The 24,249-nt window shown below is 40.1% G+C and overlaps 1 protein-coding gene across 1 annotated transcript in view; it reads left to right on the plus strand.

Annotated features, from left to right (window-relative positions):
• Positions 1–24,249, plus strand: part of TUT4 (terminal uridylyl transferase 4) — a 127,736-nt gene that overhangs the window by 37,882 nt on the left and 65,605 nt on the right. Inside the window, exons 3-6 of the mRNA XM_028142150.2 lie at positions 280–1,160; positions 14,037–14,200; positions 20,571–20,687; positions 23,377–23,554. Of these exons, the coding sequence (XP_027997951.2) occupies positions 377–1,160; positions 14,037–14,200; positions 20,571–20,687; positions 23,377–23,554 (1,243 nt within the window). The 5' untranslated portion in view covers positions 280–376. The remainder of the gene's footprint in view (positions 1–279; positions 1,161–14,036; positions 14,201–20,570; positions 20,688–23,376; positions 23,555–24,249) is intronic.

The following is a 24,249-nucleotide window of genomic DNA, read 5'->3' on the forward strand; positions in this document are numbered from 1 at the left end:
ATTCTTATTGAGTAATATGTTTTACTTCTAAAATTCCCTTGTTTTGAGACTTATTGCCATAATTACATTAGAACCTCCTTTATGAGCATTTGGCTATTATTTACTAAATGGCTTTAATTCTTTCTCATATAGTTTTCAGAGCTTAAACATTTTTTTTACTATTATTTCAGTTTGAGAACAAATTTTAAAAGTTTTTAATGTCTCATCAAATTTTAAAAAGTAAGTTTTGCATTTTGAATAACAGTTTTATTGTTTTTTATTTTGTTTTTAATTCAATAGATTGGTTGCTTGCCTAAACTGGATTTGAAGCAATTCAAACTACTGGATATCTGCTATTTTACAATATCACAATTGGAAAGAAGCAGCTTTTCAAATAATGGAAGAGTCTAAGACCTCTAAAAATGAAAATCATGAACCAAAGAAGAATGCTTGGACCCTTTCTGAAGAAAGCAAAACAGTTAAAGTTATAACTAATCAAACTTTGAAAGCCAGAAATGATAAATCCATAAAAGAAATTGGGATCAGCTCGCCAAATAGGAATAGTAGTAAAAAAAATAAGCAAAATGATATTTGTATAGAAAAAACAGAAGTTAAATCATGTAAAGTAAATGTTGCCAATATTCCAGGCCCCAAAGATTTGGGGTTAGTCCTTCGAGATCAAAGTCATTGCAAAGCAAAAAAGTCACCTAATTCACCTGTGAGAACAGAAAAGGTACCTGTTTCACAGGCAAAAGTAGAAAAAGCATCCAGTTTACAGGCAAAAGCAGAAAAATTAACGAAGTCACCTAATTCACCAGTGAAAACAGAAAAGGCACCCAGTTCACAGGCAGCGATAGCAGAAAAGGCACTTAGTTCACAGAAGAAAGAAAAAGCACCTAGTTCTCAGATGAAATCAGAAAAAGTTCCTAGTTCACCAGCAGAAGCAGAGAAGGTACCCAGTTCACTGTTGAAAGAAAACATAAGGCAGACAGAATTACAGCAGATTGGAAAAAAAATTACAAGCTCTTGTACTTCCCTTGAAAAGGTGAATATTGATGTAGAGGGAGAAAAATCTGCTCCGGAAAACTCACTACGATCTCAGAAGCAACAAACATCTACAGATAATACTGGTGATTCTGATGATAGTGCATCAGGAATTGAAGACATATCGGATGATTTGAGTAAGTACAAATTAGATTATCCCACAAGTCTTTTTTTTGAGGGGGGATTTTCCTATATTAATAGTCTTTAAATTACCCCCATTTTTATATTAACCACATTGAAATTCAGAAGAACATTAATAATATGGCTCTTTAAGCTAAAAAAAGAACTTTACATTTATTATAATAGGTAAAAAGCTTGTGCAAATATACATTTAGTGACTCCTGTAGTCAATATAGTCAGTATGTTTCCTCCCCTCCCCTCCTGTCACCCTTCCCTTCCTTTCTCTTTTTCCCTATTCCCTCCCCCCTCCTCTCATACTCTTTAAATGGTCCTGGTAATATATTGCTGATTTATTTATAAAATATGTGTGTATTGAGTTTTTATTATGTGATAAGCATGTGTTTACAATGGAAAACCAAAAATACCAACCAAAAAAGAATACTTTTCTCCCCCCCGCCACCCCCCATCACAGCCCCAGACCTCAAGAAAGCTTCTAGTTAGATTGGGGTAATACAGATAAAGTGGTAATTTAGTTGTGTCAGAAACTTGAGTTGAGAATGCACATGATTTAATTGAGAGATTTGGACTTAGGGTTGATAAAATGCATGATATAAATGTGAGACTTTAATGTGAACAGTGAATTGAGGGGGAATTGAACAGTGAATTAAGGGGAAAGTGCAAAAGTTATATCTGAAAAGTACACAAGAATTGGAGATAAAGGGTCTTTTAGGACATTATAAAGAGTTTGGACTTTATTAATGAACTAGAGGCCCAGCGCATGAAATTGTGTGCGGGTACAGTCCCTAGGCTCCTGGCAGCTGGCCTCGCCCCCCGCCACCACCCACCTGGGTTCCCAGTTTGCCATCGGGCAATGGGAGCCTGATGGCCGGGTGGGGGAGGGACCGAGAGGTCAGCTGGTCCCACCCACTCGCCAGCTCTGCCCCCGCTGCAGGTCATCCTCTGTGTGTGGGGCGACCAGCTGGGTGGGGGCCTTGGCCTGGCGCCTCCCGTATCCCCTGCCATCCACCCGGTTCCTTGTTCGCCATGTGGCGATCGAAGCCTGCGGGCCGGGCGGAGGGACCAAGAGGCTACCCATTAGGCCACTCGCCAGTCCCGCCCCCCACCGCCACCCACCTCGGTTCCTCATTTGCCATGTGGCAGTCGGAGCCTGATGGCTGGGGGGAGGGACCGAGAGGCAAGTCGTTCCCGCCTGCTCACCGGCCCCACCCCTGCTGCGGGTTGGCCTCTGTGTATGGGGCAACTAGCGGGGCAGGGTCCTTGGCCTGGAGCCGCCTGCATTTTCCACCACCCACCCCGGTTCCCCATCTGCCATCCGGCGATCGGAGCCTGTGGGTTGGGGGAAGGGACCAAGTGGTTGGCCATTCCACCCACTCGCCAGTCCCGCCCCCCACTGCCACCCACCCCGGTTTCCTGTTCGCCATCCAGCAATTTGAACCTACTGGCTGGTGGGGGACAAACTAAGAGGTGGTTAGTGCACCTCATAGTGACTGGTCGAGCGGTCGTTCTGGTCATTCTGCTGTTATGGTCGTTGGTCTTTTATTATATAGGATGTTTTGAGAAGCCATTGAATAATTTTAAGCAAGATAGTGCTATGTATATATTTGGCTACAGTACAGCAAATTCTTTGACAGTAACAAGGCTGGAAGCAGAGATTGATTAGGACACCATTGCAATTTCCTTGAGAATTATCATTGTAAAATTCATTTTCTTATGGGATTTTAATCTCAGTTTTAATTAATTGTTTGTAAATATTATCCTTGTCTTTTGAGTACTTTAATTCTGATTTTGTCTAATGACTTTTCTTTGACAGTCTTTTTTAATACTTCTATGGCTAAAAGAATAAAGCCCTTTCGTGATACATAGATAAAAAAGGAAAAACTACTTCTAAATCATTATTTGCCACACTTTGAGAAAGACTGGTAAAGAGTTCAGAAAAAGCTTTTTATTTATGGTAGTATACAGATAATGTTATATTGATAGACCATTTAAAAAAACTTAGTAGTATCTTTAGGTATATAAGAAAAAATAGGAGAGAACCAAGATGGTGACATAGTTAAATGCCAGTACGCGCTGCCTCCCACAACCACATCAGATTTACAACTAAAATATAGAACAACCATCGTTCAGAACCATCTGAAAGATGGATGAATGGAAGTCCTACAACTAGAGAAGTAAAGAAGAAAGCACATCGAGACTGGTAGCTGTGTGGAGGTGCAGAATGGGCTGGTCCGACACCCATGTGTGTCAGTTTTTTAATCTGGAGGGAGATAGTCTCTGTAGAGGCTGCCTGTGAGAAGCAGGTGATCCCAGTCGCACACCAGACCCCCAAGGTAGGGTTTCAGAGCTGGGAGGAGAAGTTCCATAATTTTGGGCTATAAAAACCAGTGGGGATTGTGGCTGAGTGACATGGAGGCTGCTGGAGACCCAGGTGTTCCTTTTAAAGGGCCAGCACACGAACTTACTCGGACTTGATCTCTCTGAGCCAAAGCGCCAGGCTGCTTTGGGGGACCTAGACACATATGGGGAGGAACTAGACTGTCTGGCATCGGGCCAGGAACTCAGGGTTGGCTTTTTCTCAGATGGAGATGCTCACAGGGATCATTGTTCCTGTGCTGGGACATCCCCCATCACAGAGATGGCTGACAGCCATATCTGAGTTCAATCAGCATGACTCACTGTTTGCTCAGCCCTGTTGAGTCCCTGAGACCCTGCCACATCCAATTTGCAGCCCCACCCAAGCTATTTGCAGCAGGTTTTCTAGAGGGATGGCCTGTCCTGGCTCAGGCTTCAGACTTTGCTAAAACCTGTCAAAACAAGCTACAGCTGGTATCAGTTGGTCCCAAATCTATCAATAAAAGGCCCAAGACCCAGCACTAGCAGCAGCCTGCCTTGCTTCACAGCTGGGCCTCGCCTCGCCTGAGCACTTGCTAACCCAATACAAATAGCAGCCATCTGCAGATCTCTCTGTAGTTCCTGCTGCATAGCCCCAGGCAGTGGTCTACTTTGCCCCTCCCTGGAGGTCCTAGAGCTAGTGCATCCGGTGGACAGCTTCAGATCATACCAGATTATAATTCTGCATATCCATAAGCACACTCAAGGAGCAGACTTAGTGAGCATCAAAGCCCCACTGAAGCACGTCCTGCTCCTTAGGAGTTTCTCCTGCACAGTAGCTCTTCTACTGTAGTCACAACTGGTCCTCACAGCTAATTGGCCTGGAGGTCAAATTCTCCCAGTGACGTCAACAGCAATCAAGGCTCAACTACAACAAGCCCACACAGCCCACACAGGCACATCTAGAGTGCCCAGCTCAGGTGACTGGGGAGGCTGAGCCACTGGGCCCTACAGGACACCTACTACACAAGGCCATTCTAAGAATTCCAGGAGACATTGAAACTCTACCTAGAAACAAACACAGGGAAGCAGTCAAAATGTGGAGACAAAGAAACATGTTACAAATGAAAGAAATGGGAGCAACTGGATACAGAGTTCAAAACAATGGTTATAAGATTACTCAAGGATCTGAATGAGAGCTTCAAGGGACTTAATGAGGGGTTCAAGGGATTTAGTGAAACTTTCAAGGATCTTAGTGAGAATGTCAAAGACATAAAAAAAGACCAGTCAGAAATTAAGCATACACTAACTTAGATAAAGAATAACTTACAGGATTCAGCAGTAGAGGAGAGGATTCCAAGAGTCAAATCAAAGATTTGGCATATAAGAAAGCAGAAAACACCCAATCAGAAGAGCAAAAAGAAAAAATAATCCAAAAATATGAAGATAGTATAAGGAGTCTCTGAGACTACTTCAGGTGTACCAACATTCACATTATGGGGTTGCCAGAAGGAGAAGAGAGAGAGCAAGATACTGAAAACTGATCTGAAAAAAGTAATGACTGAAAACTTCCCTTGCTTGGTGAAAGAAATAGACTTACAAGTCCAGGAAGCACAGAGAGTCCCAAACAAGATGAACCCAAAGAGGCTCACACCAAGACACATCATAATTAAAATGCCAAGGGTTAAAGACAAAGAGAATCTTAAAAGCAGCAAGAGAAGAGCAGTCAGTTACCTACAAGGGAGCACCCATATGACTGTCAGCTGATTTCTCAACAGAAACTTTGCAGGCCAGAAGGAATGGCAAGAAATATTCAAGGGGATGAAAAGCAAGGACCTACAACCAAGATGCCTCTACCCAGCAAAGCTATCATTTAGAATTGAAGGTAAGATAAAGAGCTTCCCAGACAAGAAAAAGCTAAAGGAGTTCATCACCACCAAACCAGAATTACATGAAATATTGAAGAGTAGAAGAGGAAGAAGAAGAAGGGGGGGGAGAGGGGGGAAGAAGAGGGGAGGGGGGAGGAAAGAAAAAATATGGGCAATAAATAATAACAGTTGAATCTAAAAGTCAAAATAAGTGAACAAGAAGTCTAATGAACATAATAAACTGGTGAATAAAATAGAATCAGAGGCATGGAAACATGGAAGAGACTGATGAATCTTGAGGGAAGGCGGGAGAGGGGTCAAGAAGAGATTAACCAAAAATCTTACCTATAGAAACAGACAGAAGGGTGGTGAAGGTCTGGTATGGGGCAGGGTAGGAACTGGGTGGAGGGGGGGACAATGGGGAAAAAAGGCCGACATCTATAGTACTCTCAACAATAAAGATTTGAAGACAGAAAAGATAAAATAACTTTATAATTTTATAGATAAGGCTTAAGATAAGGCAAAAAATAATTTAAAGACAGTATCAAATAAATAATAGTACTGGTAGACATGGCAAATTTAAACATGATAGTATGTGAATGATTAAAGTTGCATAAAATCATTATGAGGGTCTCATTACTTGAATTAGTGAAAAATTGATTTAAAGATTGTATTTTTAAAATAAATCTGGTGACAGTGGGATGGCTAAGAGTGTGGGCTCTTAGTTAAATTACATAGGTTTTGAATCTCATCTTCCACACTTAGTAATTTAATAAACTTGCATACGTTGCTTGTCTTTTAAAGCATTTATCAGTTTTCTCATTTTTTAAAAAGTAGAGATGCTGCTGCCTAACTTATGAAAGTTAAGTGAAATAATCCACCATAGAATGTTCATATAGTGCCTCATATAGACATGCAATAGTAATGAGTATCCTTTATTATTATTATTTTTCCAATTAAATGCAATTTTCTTATTTGTTAACATGGAGAAAAGCTGAACTAGCTTAAGGAAGATAGTAGACCAAGTAGAGATCCTTTTGGGAGACTTGGTTTAGCAAATTAAGATGAGTGATTTACTGTATAGCAATCATTTTCATAAATAAGTGCTTCTCATATTTTAAATCATTATCTTCAATATGTATAGTATCTGCCTTGAAATCATATTCATATGTAATTGTTTAGCACTTTTTTATCATATAAAAAAATCCAAATTAATAATATTTCAATTATTTCTCATTAGATTACCCCTTTGTAAATAAAATAAAATAAAACCTTTATACCTGGATCTATTTAGACTAATAGCCTTTATAGAAATATGATTAAGGCCCACTTGATATTAGTGGACTGATCTTCACTAGGCCTAACTTTAGCTCCCACCTAGCACTTCCACCATCTTTTCTTTAGCCATTTATTCATTCAATAAATATTTTTTTTTGGGTGTCTGCTGGGTATGAAGTACTGATCTAGTCTCTAGGAATATGACAATAAATAAAACAGACTACACAGCTCTTATGGTATTAATGTTCTGAGTGGCAGAAGACAAATACAGTAAATAACAAAAGTATATAATAAGATGGTGATAAATTTAATGAGAAAAATAAAATAGAAAAGGTTATAGGGAATGATGCTATTCTGGTGGTATTTCAAATTTAAATTGTCACTGAGATGGTGACCTTAGAGCAAATACTTGAAGGAAAGGTAAGAACGTGAACCTGGTGAATATTTGAGGGGGGAGTATTCTAGATCTGGGCTTCTCAAACATTAATATGCATATGAATCTTCTGAAAGTTACCTTAAAATGCAGATTCTTGGGCTCCATTCTCAGACTTATTTAGAAAGTCTACAGTGAGGCCGGAGATACTAGATTTCTAAAAAGTTCCCTAGTGAATTTCATGTTGCTGGTCAGGATCATGTTTTTGAGCAGCATAACCAAACTCATCTCTCTACTTTCACTTATACCACCCTTCATTGTGTTTTCAGCATAGCTAGAATGATCCTGTTAAAATTATTCAGATCATGTTACTACTGTTCAAAATGTTTCAGTGGTTTCCCATACAGCAGAATAAGCTAGTATCCTTGAGGTGATTTACTGGGCCCTACAGGATCTGTGACACTACCCTGTTTTTCTGCCTTCATTCATCTATTTCTTACCCATTCTCTCTGCTCCAACTGCATAGTTTTCTTTCAGTTCCTTAAATATGAAGGCGAATGTCCACCTAATGGCCTTTATATTTGCCTCCTTTTCCTTTGTCTGGAACACTTCATCCCCCATATCCCATATGGATATCTCTTACCTTCTTCACCTTTTTAGTAAGACTTTTGCTGGGCTACTCATCTAAAATATATAACCCTCACCTCTGCCTTTGATACTCCTTATCCTTTTACCTATTTAATTGTTCCCTATAGTCCTTATCACTGTCTATCATATTTTTAATTTTTTAATTTAACTTTTATATAATAGTTTTCTTGAAATATAATTCACATGCCATAAAAGTTGCCATTTAAAAATGTACAATTTGGTGTTTTTTAGTATATTCACAAAGTTGTATAGACATTACTGTCTAATTCCTGAACATTTTTATTATCCCCAAAAGAAACTTCATATTCAGTAGCAGCTACTCACTATCCCCTTCTCCTAGTTAATGACAACTACTAACCTACTTTATTATATATAGACCAGAGGCCCGGTGCACGAATTTGTGCACAGGAGGTTCCCTTGGCCTGGCTGGTGATCAGGGCTGATCGGGGCCGCGGGAGGTTGGCTGGTCAGGGTTAGGGGCTGTGGGAGATTGGCCCGCTGCGGGGAGGGGCCGCGGGAGGTTCCAATCGGGATCAGCCGGCCGGGGGGGAGGAACCTCGGGAGGTTGGCAGGCTGCGAGAGGTTGGCTGTGGGAGCGCACTGACCACCAGGGGGCACCTCCTGCATTGATCATCTGCCCCCTGGTGGTCAGTGGGCATCATAGTGACCGGTCATTTGGTTGTTCGGTTGCTTAGGCTTTTATATATATAGATTTGCCTATCCTGTATAATAAAAGTCTAATACGAAAATCGACCGAACGGCAGAATGACCGGTCGCTATGATGCGCACTGACTACCAGGGGGCAGACATTCAATGCAGGAGCTACCCCCTGGTGGTCAGTGCACTCCCACAGGGGGAGCGCTGCTCAGCCAGAAGCCCTGAGCCACGTTCACGGATGGCGAGTGGAGTGGGGGTGGCGGGAGCCTCTCCTGCTTCCACAGCAGCACTAAGGATGTTCGACTGACAGCATAGGCCCACAGTGAGTGGGCCTAAGCCGTCAGTTGGACATCCCCTGGGGGCTTCTGGACTGTGAGAGGGCGTAGGCCAGGCTGAGGGGACCCCCCCTCCCGCCAAGTGCACAAATTTTGTGCACTGGGCCTCTATACTAATAAAAAGGTAATATGCTAATTAGACGGGGAGACCTTCCGGACGTCCTTCTGGACAAAGCCATGGTGGCAGGGCCCAAGGTAGAGGTGGTTAGGGGCGATCAGGCCAGGAGGGGAGGGAAGTTGGGGGCGAGCAGGCCAGCAGGGGGGGCCAGTTGGGGGCGATCAGGCCGGCAGGGGGGACTGTTGGGGGTGAGCAGGCTGGCAGGCAGAGTGGTTAGGGGCGATCAGGCAGGCAGAGTAGTTAGGGGCGATCAGGCAGGCAGGCAGGCAGGTGAGCAGTTAGGAGCCAGTGGTCCCGGATTGCGAGAGGGATGTCCGACTGCCGGTGTAGGCCTGATCCCACCGGCAGTTGGACATCCCCTGAGGGGTCCCAGATTGGAGAGGGTGCAGGCTGGGCTGAGGGACAAGCTCCCCCACCCCCCCGTGCACGAATTTTGTGCACTGGGCCGCTAGTTTTATATAAATGGAATCATACAACATGTGGCCTTTTGTGTCTGGTTTTTTTATTTAGCACAATGTTTTCAAGATTCATCCATGTTGTGGCATACATATATCAAAACATCATTCCTTTTTATTGTGGCCCGGTGTATGGATTTGTGCACATTGAAAGGAAATTAATGAAAAGAAATATTTTAATATCGCTATTTGCCCTATCTCTATAATAGAAGTGTCAGAGATGAAAGAAAATTAGTAAAGTGTATATGAAAATAATATATAAATTGATTATCAAACAATAACATATAACAACAAAGACATGATATAAAAACAACAAAAACATGATATAAAAACAGTGACTGATAAATGGATTAAACTTATTCTAATATCTCCCTGTATGCCACATTTAGAGTAAAAACACTTTCAGAGTGCTTGACTAATTTCCCTTGTGATGAAGTATTTACAACTTTAACGTCACATGCTCTTTAAAGTTGAGAGAAAGCAACATATAATTGCCCATGTCTGAAAACGGGTTTAGGTAGGAATATTCCTACTCTGTTTATAATTTGTCCTTATGATTTATTAATAGTCATCTATTAATGAAAAAGTTCTGCAATTAGATGCTGGCATCACGGGAAACTGTTTTCGATTTAATTTAAATGGGAGGCCAGTGTCAGATGAGGACAAATCAATTATTGGAATTAGAACAACATCTCCTTCCACAGATCTTGTTAATACTTCAGCTTCGATTATGTTAAGTCACAATCTTTTGATAATAAATCTGGTACAATTACAAAGACCCCATTTACTGTTAAGATTTCTCAGTAGCATGATGATTCCATCTACTTTCAATTTTAATTTATGACACGGCATTCCCGAAGGAATAATACTATTAAGAAATTTGATGGGAAAATTTTCCTTTTCAACATTATTGAATCGCTGGAATCATCACTCAAATAGGTGTGAAAATCTCCATCGAGTATGTCCAAAATTTCTTCATTTAATTTATGAATGTGCTCATTTTTTGGACAAAGAATCGCTCATTTAGATATATTTTTGATATTATCTATAGATATACTATTTCCAAAGGTAGCTTCAATAATAGATTCGTTGTAAATCATTTCAGTAATATCCATTCCGAGAGCTTTATATGAATCGCACATGCATGAGTCAGCATTTATTTTTAAATTGCCAGTGCGCATCGTGTACTGGTCGGTCGGTCGGTCGAACAGTCGGACAGACATATGGTCAGTCACTTAGCCTTTTTTATAGAGATAATATTCCATTGTATGGCTATATTACATTTTGTTTATCCTTTCATCAGTTGATATTTGAATTGTTTCCATCTTTTGGCTATTATGAACGTTTGTTTAATCGTTTTTATGTGTATGTATGTTTTCATTTCTCCTTGATATATATGTAGGAGTCGAATTACTGAGTCGTTGTTAACTCTATGTTTAACTTTTTTGTGTATGGTATAATACATAAGATTTACCATTTTAACTATTTTATTTTTTAATATATTCTTATTGATTTCAGAGAGGAAGGGAGAGGGAGAGATAGAAACATCAATGATGAGAGAGAATCATTAATTGGCTGCCTCCTGCACGCCCCCTACTGGGGATCGAGCCCGCAACCTGGGCATGTGCCCTTGATCGGCATCGAATCCAAGACCCTTCAGTCTGTAGGCCAATGCTCTATCCACTGAGCCAAACCAGCTAGGGCCCATTTTAACTATTTTAAAGGTACAGTTTAGTGTAATTAAGTACATTTACAGTGTTATACAACTATCACCACTACCTAATTGCAGAAATTTTTCATCACTACAAAAGGAAATCCATGTCCCCTTTGCTGCAGCCTTAGATGACCAGTAATTGGCTTTTTGTTTCTATGTATTTTCCTATTCTAAATATTTCATAGAAATGGAATCCTACAATATAAGTTGTTTGTGTGTCTGGCTTCGTTCATTAAACATCATGTTTTAAAGTTCATTCATGTAGTATATAGCAGTACTTCTTTCCTTTTTAATGCTGATGCTATAAACTGCATTCATTCCTCTCAAAATTCCTATGTTGAGGACCTAACTCCCAATGTAATTGTATTTGCAGATAAGAGTTTTTATGAGGTAGTTAAGATTAAATGAGGTAATAAGGGTGGGGTCCTAAGCTGATAAATCATGAGGCCTTATAAGAAGAAGAGGAAGATCTTTCTCAGTGTACGCACCAAGGAAAGGCCATGTGAGGTAGCTGCCTACAATCCAAGGAGGGAGTTTCTATCAAACACCAATCCTGCTGGCACTGTGATCTTGACCTTTTTGCCTCCAGAACTGTGAGAAAACAAATTCTTGTTGTTGAATTCCACTAGTCTGTGGAATTTTGTTTTGGCAGCCTAAACTGACTAAGACAGCTGAATAATACTCTATCATATAGATATGTTACATTTTATATCTTCATTTATTTAGTGATTAGAGGTCCAGTGCATGAAATTCGTGCACGCAGTGGGGGGAGGTGGGTTCCCCCAACTTGGCCTGTGCCCTCTCACAGTGCGGGAGCTCTGAGATCGATTGCACCGAAGAGGTAGGCCCCGCCCACCCATCCAGGGCTCCTCGATGGATTGTCCCAAAGAGGTAGGCTGGAGCCTGGGGTCCTGCCTCCGTGCTGCTTGGAGCTGTGGGACCCCCAGGCCTCGCGCACAGAGCCGCGGGCCCTGCCTCCACGCCGTGCATGCAGTGTCAAGCCCCCGCCCACCTGCGTGCGCCCGCTGCGCACACAGCCTCCTGGTGATTGCTCATTGCGGCGTGAGGGTGTGATGACCATATAGGCTTTTATTAATGGGACTAGAGGCCTGGTGCATGAAATTCGTGCACGGGGGTGTGTGTCCCTCAGCCCAGCCTGCACTCTCTCCAATCTGGGACCCCTCGAGGGGTGTCCTACTGCCCGTTTAGGCCTGATCCCAGTAGGATCGGGCCTAAATTGGTAGTCGGACATCCAGACTTCTGGCTCCTAACTGCTCGCCTGCCTGCCTTCCTGATTGCCCTTAACCACTTCTGCCTGCCAGCCTGATCACCCCCTAACCACTCCCCTGCCAGCCTGATTGATGCCTAACTGCTCCCCTGCCAGCCTGTTTGCCCCTAACTGCCCTCCCCTGCAGGCCTGGTTCCCCCCCAACTGCTCTCCCCTGCAGGCCTGGGTCCCCACCCAACTGCCCTTCCCTGCAGGCCCGGTCGCCCCCAACTTCCCTCATCTGCCGCCCTGGTCACCCCTAACTGCCCTCCCTTGCAGGATTGATCGTCCCCAACTGCCCTCCCTTGCAGGCCTGGTCCCTCCCAACTGCCCTCCCCTGCTGGCCTGATCGCCCCCAACTGCCCTCCCTTGCAGACCTCGTCCCTCCCAACTGCCCTCCCCTGCTGGCCATCTTGTGGTGGCCATCTTGTGTCCACATGGGGGCAGCCATCTTTGACCACATGGGGGCAGCCATCTTGTGTGTTGGAGTGATGGGAAATTTGCATATTGCTCTTTTATTACATAGGATAGAGGCCTGGTGCACGGGTGGGAGCCAGCTGGTTTGCCCTGAAGGGTGTCCCGGATCAGGGTGGGGGTTCCCTTGGGGCGTGAGGCGGCCTGGGCTAGGGGCCTGTGGTGGTTTGCAGGCTGGCCACGCCCCCCGGTGACCCAAGGGGAGGCCCTGGTATCTGGGATTTATTTATCTTGTATAATTGAAACTTTGTAGCCTTGAGTGGAACCAAGCCTCCTGCTTGCTCTGTGGCCGCAGCCATTTTTGTTGGGATTTATTTATCTTCTATAATTGAAACTTTGTAGTCTTGAGTGGAGGCCTAGGCCGGCCAGGGTGTGCGGAAAGCTTGGCTTCCTCCATTACTGGGGAAACCCAAGCCTCCTGCTCGCTCCGTGGCCGAAGCCATCTTGGTTTGGTTAATTTGCATACTTGCTCCTGACCCATCAGGCTGCGTGCGCAGCAGGAGCGGGTGGGCGGGGACTTGTGCCACCTGGGGACATGAGGCTCACGTCCCCGCCCCCTGCGCTGGCCTGGGGACATGAATCTTGCGTCCCCAACCCCAGCAACAGGCCCCAGGAGGTGAGGCTCGCGTCCCTGCCCCCTGTGCTGGCCTGGGGACTTGAGGCTCCGTCCCCAACCATGGGTCTCCCAGGATGTGAGGCTCATGTCCCCACCCCCGGCAAAGCGCAAATTGCAATATTAAAATGTTTCCTCTACTTAATTCCCATTTAATGTGCACGAATTTTGTGCACCAGGCCACTAGTGCAAAGATAAAATCACATAATCTATGCCTTAAAGAGATTACAATATAGTTAGGAGACTAATAAAAAATATACTGTATATCCTTGGGTTTAGTGAAAGCAGAGAAAGAGGAGCCGGATGTGGGTTTGTGGTCTGGAGTATGTATGTTCTTTTAGCTGCAAGTGTATAGTGCTTGAAGTTGCTAAAGTGACTTTAGTTCAGTGACTAATCTTTGGGATTTAAAAGAGCTTTTTATTATATTTACTTCAAAGATTCCGCAAAATGGTTTTGTTATGTTAGTCTTATATACTAAGTCTCAGTCACATTTGTCTCTTTTGATAGGTAGGTTGGAAGAACAAGATAGGATAGGCATTTGACCCATGAAGTAGATTTTTCTTTGTGAATTTCTATGCAATGTATTATATCTCTTACATTTTACATAGGTATGCCAACTTCTACAACTAAGGAAAGAATATTTTTTTCTATGTGTGTATAAATTGAATGTCTGTTTTGCATTAATTTTTTTTAATTGACCAGTTCTAATGATGACAACTAAGTGATTGCTTCCTTTTCTAGGTAAAATGAAGAATGATGAATCTAATAAAGAAACTTCTTCAGAGATGGACTATTTAGAAAATGCCACTGTGATAGATGAGTCTACATTGACACCTGAGCAGAGGCTAGGCTTGAAACAAGCAGAAGAACGTTTAGAAAGAGATCACATCTTTCGACTTGAAAAAGTATACTATGTTGTTTTAGTTATTTGAAGGAAATGCGTGTTTCATAACTTTTCTTTGCCAAGTATAGCTCTTGTTATTTTTCTTATATTCCTAAGGCAGAAATAGCATTCATCTTTCCATACTTTCTTCATTCCTTTCTATTTCTCTCCTTCTTTCTTTTCTCTCTTCCCTCCCTTTGTTTAGCAAATCTTACATCTGTGAGCCTGACTTCATTTATTCATCCCCAGAGGTTGATGAACTGTGGCCTACCCTCTTAATTTTTTTATGTGTGTGTGTGTTTTGTTTTTTTAAAATTGTGGTAAAATACATTTAGCCCCTTGTTGTTGTTTTTTTGGGAACGCCACCATGCCCATTTGTTTACCTGTTGTCTATGGCTGCTTTTGTGCTACCATGGCAGGTTGAGTTGAGAGTTGCTGCAAAGAATATACTCCCCGCAAAGCATAAAAAGCTACGTTTTTTTAAAAAATCATCACCTGAGGATATTTTTTTCATTGCTTTTCAGAGAGAGAGGGGCGGGGGGGGGGGAGGGGGAAGGAAGAAGCGGGAGGGAGAGAGTGAAAGAAACATCAATATGAGAGAGACACATTGATTGGTTGCTTCAAGGGCAAGGACCAGGTATGGGCCCTTGACTGGGAATCGAACCTGAGACCCTAAGCAACACTGGCCAGGGCAAAATATCTCCTTTTTACCAAAGCATAACATTTACCATAATATTACTTTGTCTCTTTCTGAAAGAAGTTTCCTGACCCTTGATTTATTTACTCATTAAATAGATACTGAGTGCTTGTTATGTTCTAGGTAATGAGCTAGGAATTGGGAATTTATTTGTGAAAATGGCACAGTTTCTGTCCATTCAAAGTTAATACTTTATTTGAAGTGACAGAAGCCAATTAGGAAATACTACATGAGTTCTAGACTTCCTCCATTTCCCCTTGCTTTTATTCCCCCCCCATATTTATTGAACATCTATCTATCAGGAGTTATTCTAGCCATTGGTATCTTGTTCTTGAGTACTAATTAACTTTTTAACCTAAAAATACACATTCCTAGCCTTAATAAAAATACTGCTAGGTATTACAGGAATGAATAGTAAACTAATTTGTTCACAAATTGATACTTGGGGCATTGTGAGTATGTATACAAGGAAATAGGTCATCCTTGATAAATAATAAAGAAATGGTATGATTTTGTATAGTTTAGAAAAATTAAGTCATAGCTAAATTGAAGAAGGCAATTCTGAGTTATTAATAAACTTATGACGGAGCAGTCACCCTATGAAAATAAAAAGGAATTTAAGGAGTAGAGGTCCATAATGTAGGAGAGAGTTTAGGCTGTGCAGCTAGTCTCACTAGATTCTAGTAGAATTCGTTTTTTTTTTTTTTTTTTTTTGCAATTTGCTGTTTTACTTAGTTCTATCTTTCCTCTTTCTCTTTCCTAAGCCTAGAATTAGTAACTATTCTGGCTCTGCATTGTCAAGATAAATATTGAGTGCCTTTCATATGCCATGATATGGTGATAAAAAGTTGAAATGGGATATGTGTGACATTTTTAAAAACATGATACTGCTTTTCTAGGAGTTTACTAATTAGAGAAAGACATATAAGTAAACCACAATAATAGTAATAATAACAGTATTGTTTGCAAATGGGATCTTGGACAAAGGAGTGACCAACTTGAGTTGGGATATAGAGGTATAAAATTGAGGAATGTTTTATAAGAAGGTGACATTTGGACTGAGTCAGAAGGAGTGATTAGGAGTTGACCTATGGGTTGGGGAAGGGTGGTGTAGGTAAATTATATGGGATGTGTAAAGGAAATGTGAAAAATGTGTTTTCAAGAAAAATAAACGAGACTGGATGGAAGATACATAGGATATAAAGCAGAAAGATCAGTTCTTGGGAGAAGGAAGAAGTTGGGGTGGAATGGATATTTGAAGGTAGTAAGAAAGAATGGTGTGGGGTGAAAGAAAAGCTTTAGAGCATGAAAACATTTTATTTATTGTTGAGTTTAAACAGCAATGATGTAAAGTCATTGTGCCAATACCAGCAGAGATGTCTATAATCCCTTTTCTTTCTGACACCTTTGTTTCTCAAGCCCTCCAAAGCCTTTTGTTTTCAATATAGTATACTCTTTTAAAACAAAACAAAACATTTTTTATTGATTTCAGAGAGGAAGGGAGAGGGAAAGAGAGATAGAAACATCAATGATGAGAGAGAGAATCATAGATCGTCTGCCTCCTGCACGCCCCCTACTGGGGAACAACCTTGCAACTGGGGCATGTGCCTGTGACTGGAATTAAATCTGGGACACTTGAGTCGGCAGGCTGACGTTCTATCCATTGAGCCAGATCAGCTAGGGCAGTGGTAGGCAAACTCATTAGTCACCAGAGCCAAATATCAACAGTGCAACGATTGAAATTTCTTTTGAGAGCCAAATTTTGTAAACTTCTTCTAATGCCACTTCTTCAAAATAGACTCGCCCAGGCCGTGGTATTTTGTGGAAGAGCCACACTCAAGGGGCCAAAGAACCGCATGTGGCTTGCGAGCCGCAGTTTGCCGACCACTGAGCTAGGGCAATACAATATACTCTTTTTTTAAAAAAATATTTTATTGATTTTTTACAGAGAGGAAGGGAGAGGGATAGAGAGCCAGAAACATCGATGAGAGAGAAACATCGATCAGCTGCCTCCTGCACACTCCCTACTGAGGATGTGCCTGCAACCAAGGTACATGCCCCTGACCGGAATCGAACCTGGGACCCTTCAGCCCGCAGGCCGATGCTCTAGATCCACTGAGCCAAACCGGTTAGGGCAATACAATATACTCTTAATTAACGTTTTTCTCTACTAGCTTTAGACACTCATTAAGAATATTCTCACCAACTTATTTTTTATTTCCTCAGGTCCTTTTGTTCACAGTATACTCATAGATTATCTAATTGAGGAGTAAAGATGTGATTTTTCAAAAATATGTTTTTATTGATTTTTAGAAAGGAAGGGGGAGAGAGATAGAAACATCAATAAGAGAGAGACATCATTGATCAGCTGCCTCTTGCATACCCCCTGCTGGGAATGGAGCCCACAACTTGGGCATGTGCCCTGACCAGGAATCGAACTGGTGATCTCTTGTGCATGGGTTGACACTTAACCACTAAGCAACACCAACTGGGCTTTTAACCTGTACCACTAAAATAAGGAGTAAATCCAAACAATTAGATTAGAAGGGTAAAATTCCCTATAGCAAATGTTAAATATTGACTAGGAAATACTTAGAATCTCCATGCCTAGCAATTATTATTTTAGTTGGTCTGCAGAAACTTTAAGAAGGGTTATTAGTGTGTTTGTTTAATGGTCAAATAAAATATAACTATAATAAAGGAATTTTTAAACGATTTTCATTTGTCTCTTCTGTGAAACTAGAAGCTTCCTGATGGTGAGAACATTTTTGTGTTACTTACTGTTGTGCCTAATACAGTCAGTACATTGTACATAATTGGTCAGTAATTAGAGGTAGTTTGCTCAGTGGTTAAGTGTATGGGTTTTGGAGTCACTGGTTCTATCTAGCTTTGTCACTTACTGATTTAATACCACTGGATAAGTTATTTAACCTCTTTAAACCTCAATTTCATTATCGTTAAAATAGATTTGATGAAAATAATGACGCCTAGCTCATTGGGCTATTATGAGGATTAAATAAGGTAATATAAGTAAGGTTCTTGGCACAGTGCTGGTATGTGATAAGCACTGAACAGAATTTAGCTACTGTGGAATTTATTTATCATGCCCTATAGGGCAGTTTTTATTTTTTCATTTTAAGGACTTATATAGAAGCAGACTCCAGTGTTGAGAGTATTATCTAAGGTTAATTGAGATGTCATCCCAAGCCTGCTGACTCCCCATTCAGTTTCTGTCAAGCTTTTCTTACTAAAAGAGTCATGATGTGTCCTTGTCTGTTAATAATTTACAATTGAAAAATTCATATGATGAGTGATTATATGACTTCTTCAGAGACCTCATCAATATTCATGCATTTAGATATTCTGTGTTTATGCTTTCAACTCCTAAATCTAACTTTTCCAGTCACTTCCACCATTCTTAAACCTTGAGCCAAGGCAACATCATCTCTCTTCTCTATTATTGCAGCAATAAGTTCTTCCTGCTTCTATTCTTAATATAGAAGACAAGTGATTCCTTTAAAATATTGATTAGATCTTGCAATTCTTTGCTCAAAAACCTTCAATGCCTTCCCCTTACAGTTAGAATAAAAGCCAGAGTCCTTACAGGGGGCCTTATGATCTAGCCTCCATTACCTTTCTGTTCTATTCATGCTAGTATTTTTTTACAATTTTTCAAATATATTCGGCATATTCTTACTTCAGGGCCTTAGCATTCACATTTTTCCTCTGTTTGGAATGTCTCTTTCCAAATATCCACACAACTAATCCTTCACTTTCTTTAAGTCATTCTATCAATAAGGTCTTAAGTGATGACCCTATTTTTAAAAAGCAGTTAACACTTCTTCCCATATTCCTATTTATTTATTTATACATTTGTTTAATACATGTTTCCCTACACTTGAATGTAAATTCATAAGGACAGGAATTTTGGTTACTTTTGTTTACATTACCCAGCTCATACTATGTTTGGTACATAGTATGAGCTCAAAAAAATAGTTGGTGGCCCAGCTGGCATTGCTCAGAGGTTGAGCATCAACCTATGAACCAGGTCAGGATTCGATTCCAGTCAGGGCACATGCCTGGGTTGTGGACTTGGTCCCATTGGGGGTGTGCAGGAGGCAGCCAATCAGTGATTCTCTCTTCTCATTGATGTTTCTATCTCCCTTTCTCTCTGAAATCAATAAAAAGTATATTTTAAAAAAATAGTGGTGAATTAAGAAGTAGTTGTGATAGGAAATTTAAGAAGTAGAAGTTTCTGTGAAGGCTTAATTCATTCTCCAATAAGGACAGATTTGAAAGAATTTCTTATATTAAAGAATTGGAATGATTATGTTGAGCTGAATTTTCTTATTTGCTTGTTGCATTGGGCAATTATTTAATCCTTGAGATTTAGTTGCTTTGTCAGTAAAATGGGGAATCCTCATAGAGTTGTTTTAAGGTTGGTAGATACTGAATACATGATGGCTATGTTTATTTTTTAGTCTGTGACAAGACTTGCTATATTTGGGGCGGATTCCCCATTTAAAGGAAATCATATACATAATATTCTGAAGTGAGAATTTTTATGTCAGGAGTTTCAGCCTTTTGAAGATCAGTCAGATAAAAATTGAGCATTGCTGGAATTTCAGTGTAAGACAGTAGAAACAATATTTTAAAATTCAGCACATTTAATATTTTTATAATTTTTTATTGTTTAATCTTATGGTTAGAGAGTTGGCTTTGGATTCAGAAATACATGAATTTAAATTCAGCATCTTCCACTTAATGTATTCTTGTGAAAGTTGCAAGCTACTTGAGCTTTTGTTTTCACATCTATAAAATGAAGATAATGCCAATCTAAAATTGGATTATTAGGGAATTACAATGTCACATTGTATGTGAAGCACCTAGCAAGGAACCTGGCACATAACAAGTACTTTGGAATTATGATGTTTTTTATTATTTCAAGAATATATATGTGGAGTATGACTAGAGTACTGTGACTGATACTTTTCATGTGTCAGTTGTTTCCTTCAGAGTAATAACCTCAAGAGGTTATCCATTTATTCCCACAAGATTGTGATTAATTGGAGTGTTTTTAGAACTCAGCTTTTGGAATTGTTTCCCATATTTGCAAGTGATTCTTTTGAATCTCTTATTTGAGGGTGGATTCTATTTTTTGAATCTCTTATTTGATAATAAAAAAGGGTAGCATTGGAATAAGACTTTGTAATGAGACTACCTTTCTCATTTCACATTGGATTCTAAAGACTATATTAGATAAGTACCAAATATATTTAGTACTTTTAAAAATATATTTTTGTTGATTTCAGAGAGTAAGGGAGAGGGAAAAAGATAAAAAACATCAATGATGAGAGAGAATCATTGATTGGCTGCCTCCTGCACACCCCTTACTGGGGATCGAGCCCACAACCTGGGCATGTGCCCTGACCTCCTGGATCGACACTCAACCACTGAGCCATACTGACCAGGCCATATTTAGTATTTTCATGGTATTATTTGAAATTAGTATATGATCTATGATGACTATTTTGAAAAGGACAACTATCTTGGTTTTATAAGTACTGATTTGTTTATTAAAAACATTCCTACAATGCTTATTTTTGTCCTTATATTTACATAATTGTGCCATTCACATATATAACAAAAAATTTACTTCTCTGTTTTCTGAAAATGTCATTTTTTAACTTTTCAGCGCTCACCAGAATATACCAATTGCCGGTATCTATGCAAACTTTGCTTAATTCACATTGAAAATATCCAGGGAGCTCATAAACATATAAAAGAGAAACGACATAAGAAAAACATTTTGGTAAGTTCTTATTACAAAACGTTTTATTTATTTTTGAATGGTAAAACTATATCAAATCTTTTTTATTTTTGAAAGTAAAAATGCAGTATTTATCCAGTCTTATATTAGTAATTGAAGTGACATTGTTGAAAGCTGTGATTGCCCTCCTTACCTTAGTCAGGAGGGGAACCTTCTCAGAGTCCAGTTTGCTCATTTTAAAGTACATTGATTCCTAAGTTTAAAACTGTCACGTGTAGTTAGTCCAACAGATATTTATTGAGCTCTTATGTGCTTAGGTCTAGGAGTGATGAATAAGATAGTTGTAGTTTCTGCCCTCAGAGTTTCTAAAGTATTGGTGAAGGCATCCAATGAATAAGGATTTAAGAATCATGAGTTTTATTAAAGGGGGAAATGTAGTGCTAAAGAAGTATACAAGAATATTTTACTTAGTCTAGAACAGGGACAGTTTTTCTAAGAAAGTGAACATTTGAGTTGAACCTCGAAGTAATAGTTTAAAAGGCAGAAAGTGAGTGGTGTGGAGAGGCAAGCTGAGAGCATTTTACACAAAAAAGCAGAATGAATAAAGATCTCTATAAGTCAGGAAAGGATATGGCATATGAGTAACTGAAAGAGTGTAGTATTAGTGGAGCAAACAAAGCTAGGAGGAAAATGATGTGAGATGAAGTTGGAGAAGTCCAGACCATGCAGGGCCTTATAAACTAGAGACTTTGAGAATTCTTAATTCTACAGTTGTTTTTATTAGAGCATTTCATAGACTTAGATATGAACAGAGTGTTTTTTTCTTTTTAGAGTGTATTAGTATTTTATCTTTTTCTCTTCAAAGTTATAATAATATATAACTTCTTATCTAAGTTTGTGCTTGTATATCCTCTCTGTGAAATACTCTTTCACCTGACCTTCCCAACAAGTCTGTGTTAGGTATTCCTTTTCTGCCCCTGCAGCGCTTGGTCAGAAAACCTAACACATGTTTGCCTTCTCTCCTTTTCTAGATTTCAGTATTTAATATTCAAGAGGGAGGTTATTTTCTTATTTATTTTTGTTTCTGCATCACTTAAGACTGTATCTGACACATACTAGGTGCTCAATACATTTTTCTTAAAAAAAATGACACATTGAAGAAAATCAAGAACTTAGAAGTAAAAGAAGTCATTCAGATTTAACGAGCCTATGATTTTTGTTGTTGTTATTAATTCTCATCTGAGGATATTTTTCCCATTGATTTTTAGAGAGAGTGGAAAGGGGGTTGGGGGGGGGGGAGAGAGGGAAACTGAGAGAGAGAGAGAATGAGAGAGAGAGAGAGAGAGAGAGAGAGAGAGAGAGAGAAGAAACATTGATGTGAGAGACACATCAGTTGGTTGCCTCCCACACTGGGGAATGAACCTGCAACCTAGGTACGTTGCTGCCCTTGTCTGGGAATCAAACCCACGACCCTTGGATGCATGGGCTGACACTATAACCACTGAACCATATAGGCCAGATCCCAGCACAGACAATAGTGTGGTGAAGGCCTGGGAGGGGCGGGTGTCGGGTGGAGAGGGTCAGTGGGAAAAAACAAGGACACATCTGTAATACTTTCTTTTTTTTTTTTTTTAATATATGTTTTATTGATTTTTTACAGAGAGGAAGAGAGAAGGATAGACAGTTAGAAACATCGATGAGAGAGAAACATCAATCAGCTGCCTCTTGCACACCCCCTACTGGGGATGTGCCCGCAACCAAGGTGCATGCCCTTGACCGGAATCGAACCTGGAACCCTTGAGTCCGCAGGCTGACGCTCTATCCACTGAGCCAAACCGGTTTTGGCAACACATCTGTAATACTTTCAACAATAAAGATAAATTAAAAAAAAAAAAAAACTATTTCAGGTCAAGATGGCGGCATACATAAATGCGGTACTTGCATCCTCCCACAACCACATCAAAATTACACGCCCTGGCTGGTGTAGCAAAGTGGTTCGGGCGTTGGCCTGGCACCGAATCAATGGAAAAAATATCCTCAGATGAGATTTAACAACAACAAAAAATTATAACTAAACTGCAGAACAACCATCCTGGCTTTGACGAAACATTTCAGAATTTATGCAGACAATAAAATATAACAAATTTTATTTTTAAATGTTTAATAGAAACCTCCCCCACAGTATCTCTTAGTCTTCCAAATCTGCTTCACAAAGGCAGGGATCTCTGTCTCTTTTGTTCTCTTCTATATCCTACATTCCTTAAACCTGGCACATAGAAGTTGATTATATTTATCTTTTTCTCTTAAATATACACTGAGTGGCCAGATTATTATGATCTCTGAACGTATAATAATCTGGCCACTCAGAGTGTGTGTGTGTGTGTGTGTGTGTGTGTGTGTGTGTGTGTATTAGAGGCCCGGTGCATGTATTCGTGCATGGGTGGGGTTCGGCCAGCTTGGCCCAGGGGAGGGGACATGGGGGGTTGGCTTGCCTGCCTGTTGGTCGAACTCCTGGTTGAGGGGACAATTTACTTATTAGCCTTTTATTAAATAGGATGTACACTGAGTGGCCAGATTATTATGCGTTCAGAGATCATAATAATCTGGACACTCAGTGTAAGTCTGGCATATAGAAGTTGAATATATTTATATTTTTCTCTTAAAAAAGTCTATTTCTCATTAAAAGAGTAATTTTTTAAATATATATTGTTGTTAAATGTTACACTAACAGGAAAAACAGGAAGAAAGTGAGCTTCGTTCTCTGCCACCTCCTTCCCCTGCTCACTTGGCAGCTTTAAGTGTTGCAGTTACTGAATTAGCAAAAGAACAAGGAATAACAGATGATGACCTCAGAGTTCGTCAGGAGGTTGTGGAGGAAATGTCAAAGGTTATAACAACATTTTTACCAGGTACAAATATATTTTATACTTATTTTTAAAAATTACACAACTCTTTCTCTTGAATTAGGGTAAATATTATTTAAAAATATTTTTTTTTTATTGATTTCAGAGAGGAAGGGAGAGGGGGAGAAAGATAGAAACATCAATGATGAGAGAGATTCATTGATTGGCTGCCTCCTGCACACCCCTTACTGGGGATGGAGCCTGCAACCCCTGCATGTGCCCTGGCTGGGAATCCAACTGTGACCTCCTGATTCATATAAGTCGATGCTCAACCACTGAGCCATGCCAGTCAGGCTGACATTATATTTTCTAAGAAACTAAACTTGCCTGATAAGTTCCAGCTATGGTTTTTTTCAACTTTTGCCCTCTGATGAGATCCTTTTAAAATTTGCCTTACTAGGATTTTTGAGGTCAAATATTTGATAGTCTGAGAAAGTTGCTTGTAGTATGTTATTGTTTTTATTAACTTGTTCTATGAACTCTTGAAAGCCACAGAATTTTTTTGTTTGTTTTAGGCTTGCAATATTAATGGCTTCACTTTGTATTTTTAAAGATCATTGTCATTGACTGTCTGCGATTCCTTCCCCATTTAAAGTGTTATCTCTTATGTAAATATATATAAATAAATGCAGTTTGTGACAGTAGCTATAGCTGGGTTGTATATTCTTTACTGTTACATATTAAATGTTAAACATACTTCT

Source organism: Eptesicus fuscus, chromosome 9 (assembly GCF_027574615.1).
Source record: "Eptesicus fuscus isolate TK198812 chromosome 9, DD_ASM_mEF_20220401, whole genome shotgun sequence".
In the NCBI taxonomy this organism is placed as follows: Eukaryota; Metazoa; Chordata; class Mammalia; order Chiroptera; family Vespertilionidae; genus Eptesicus; species Eptesicus fuscus.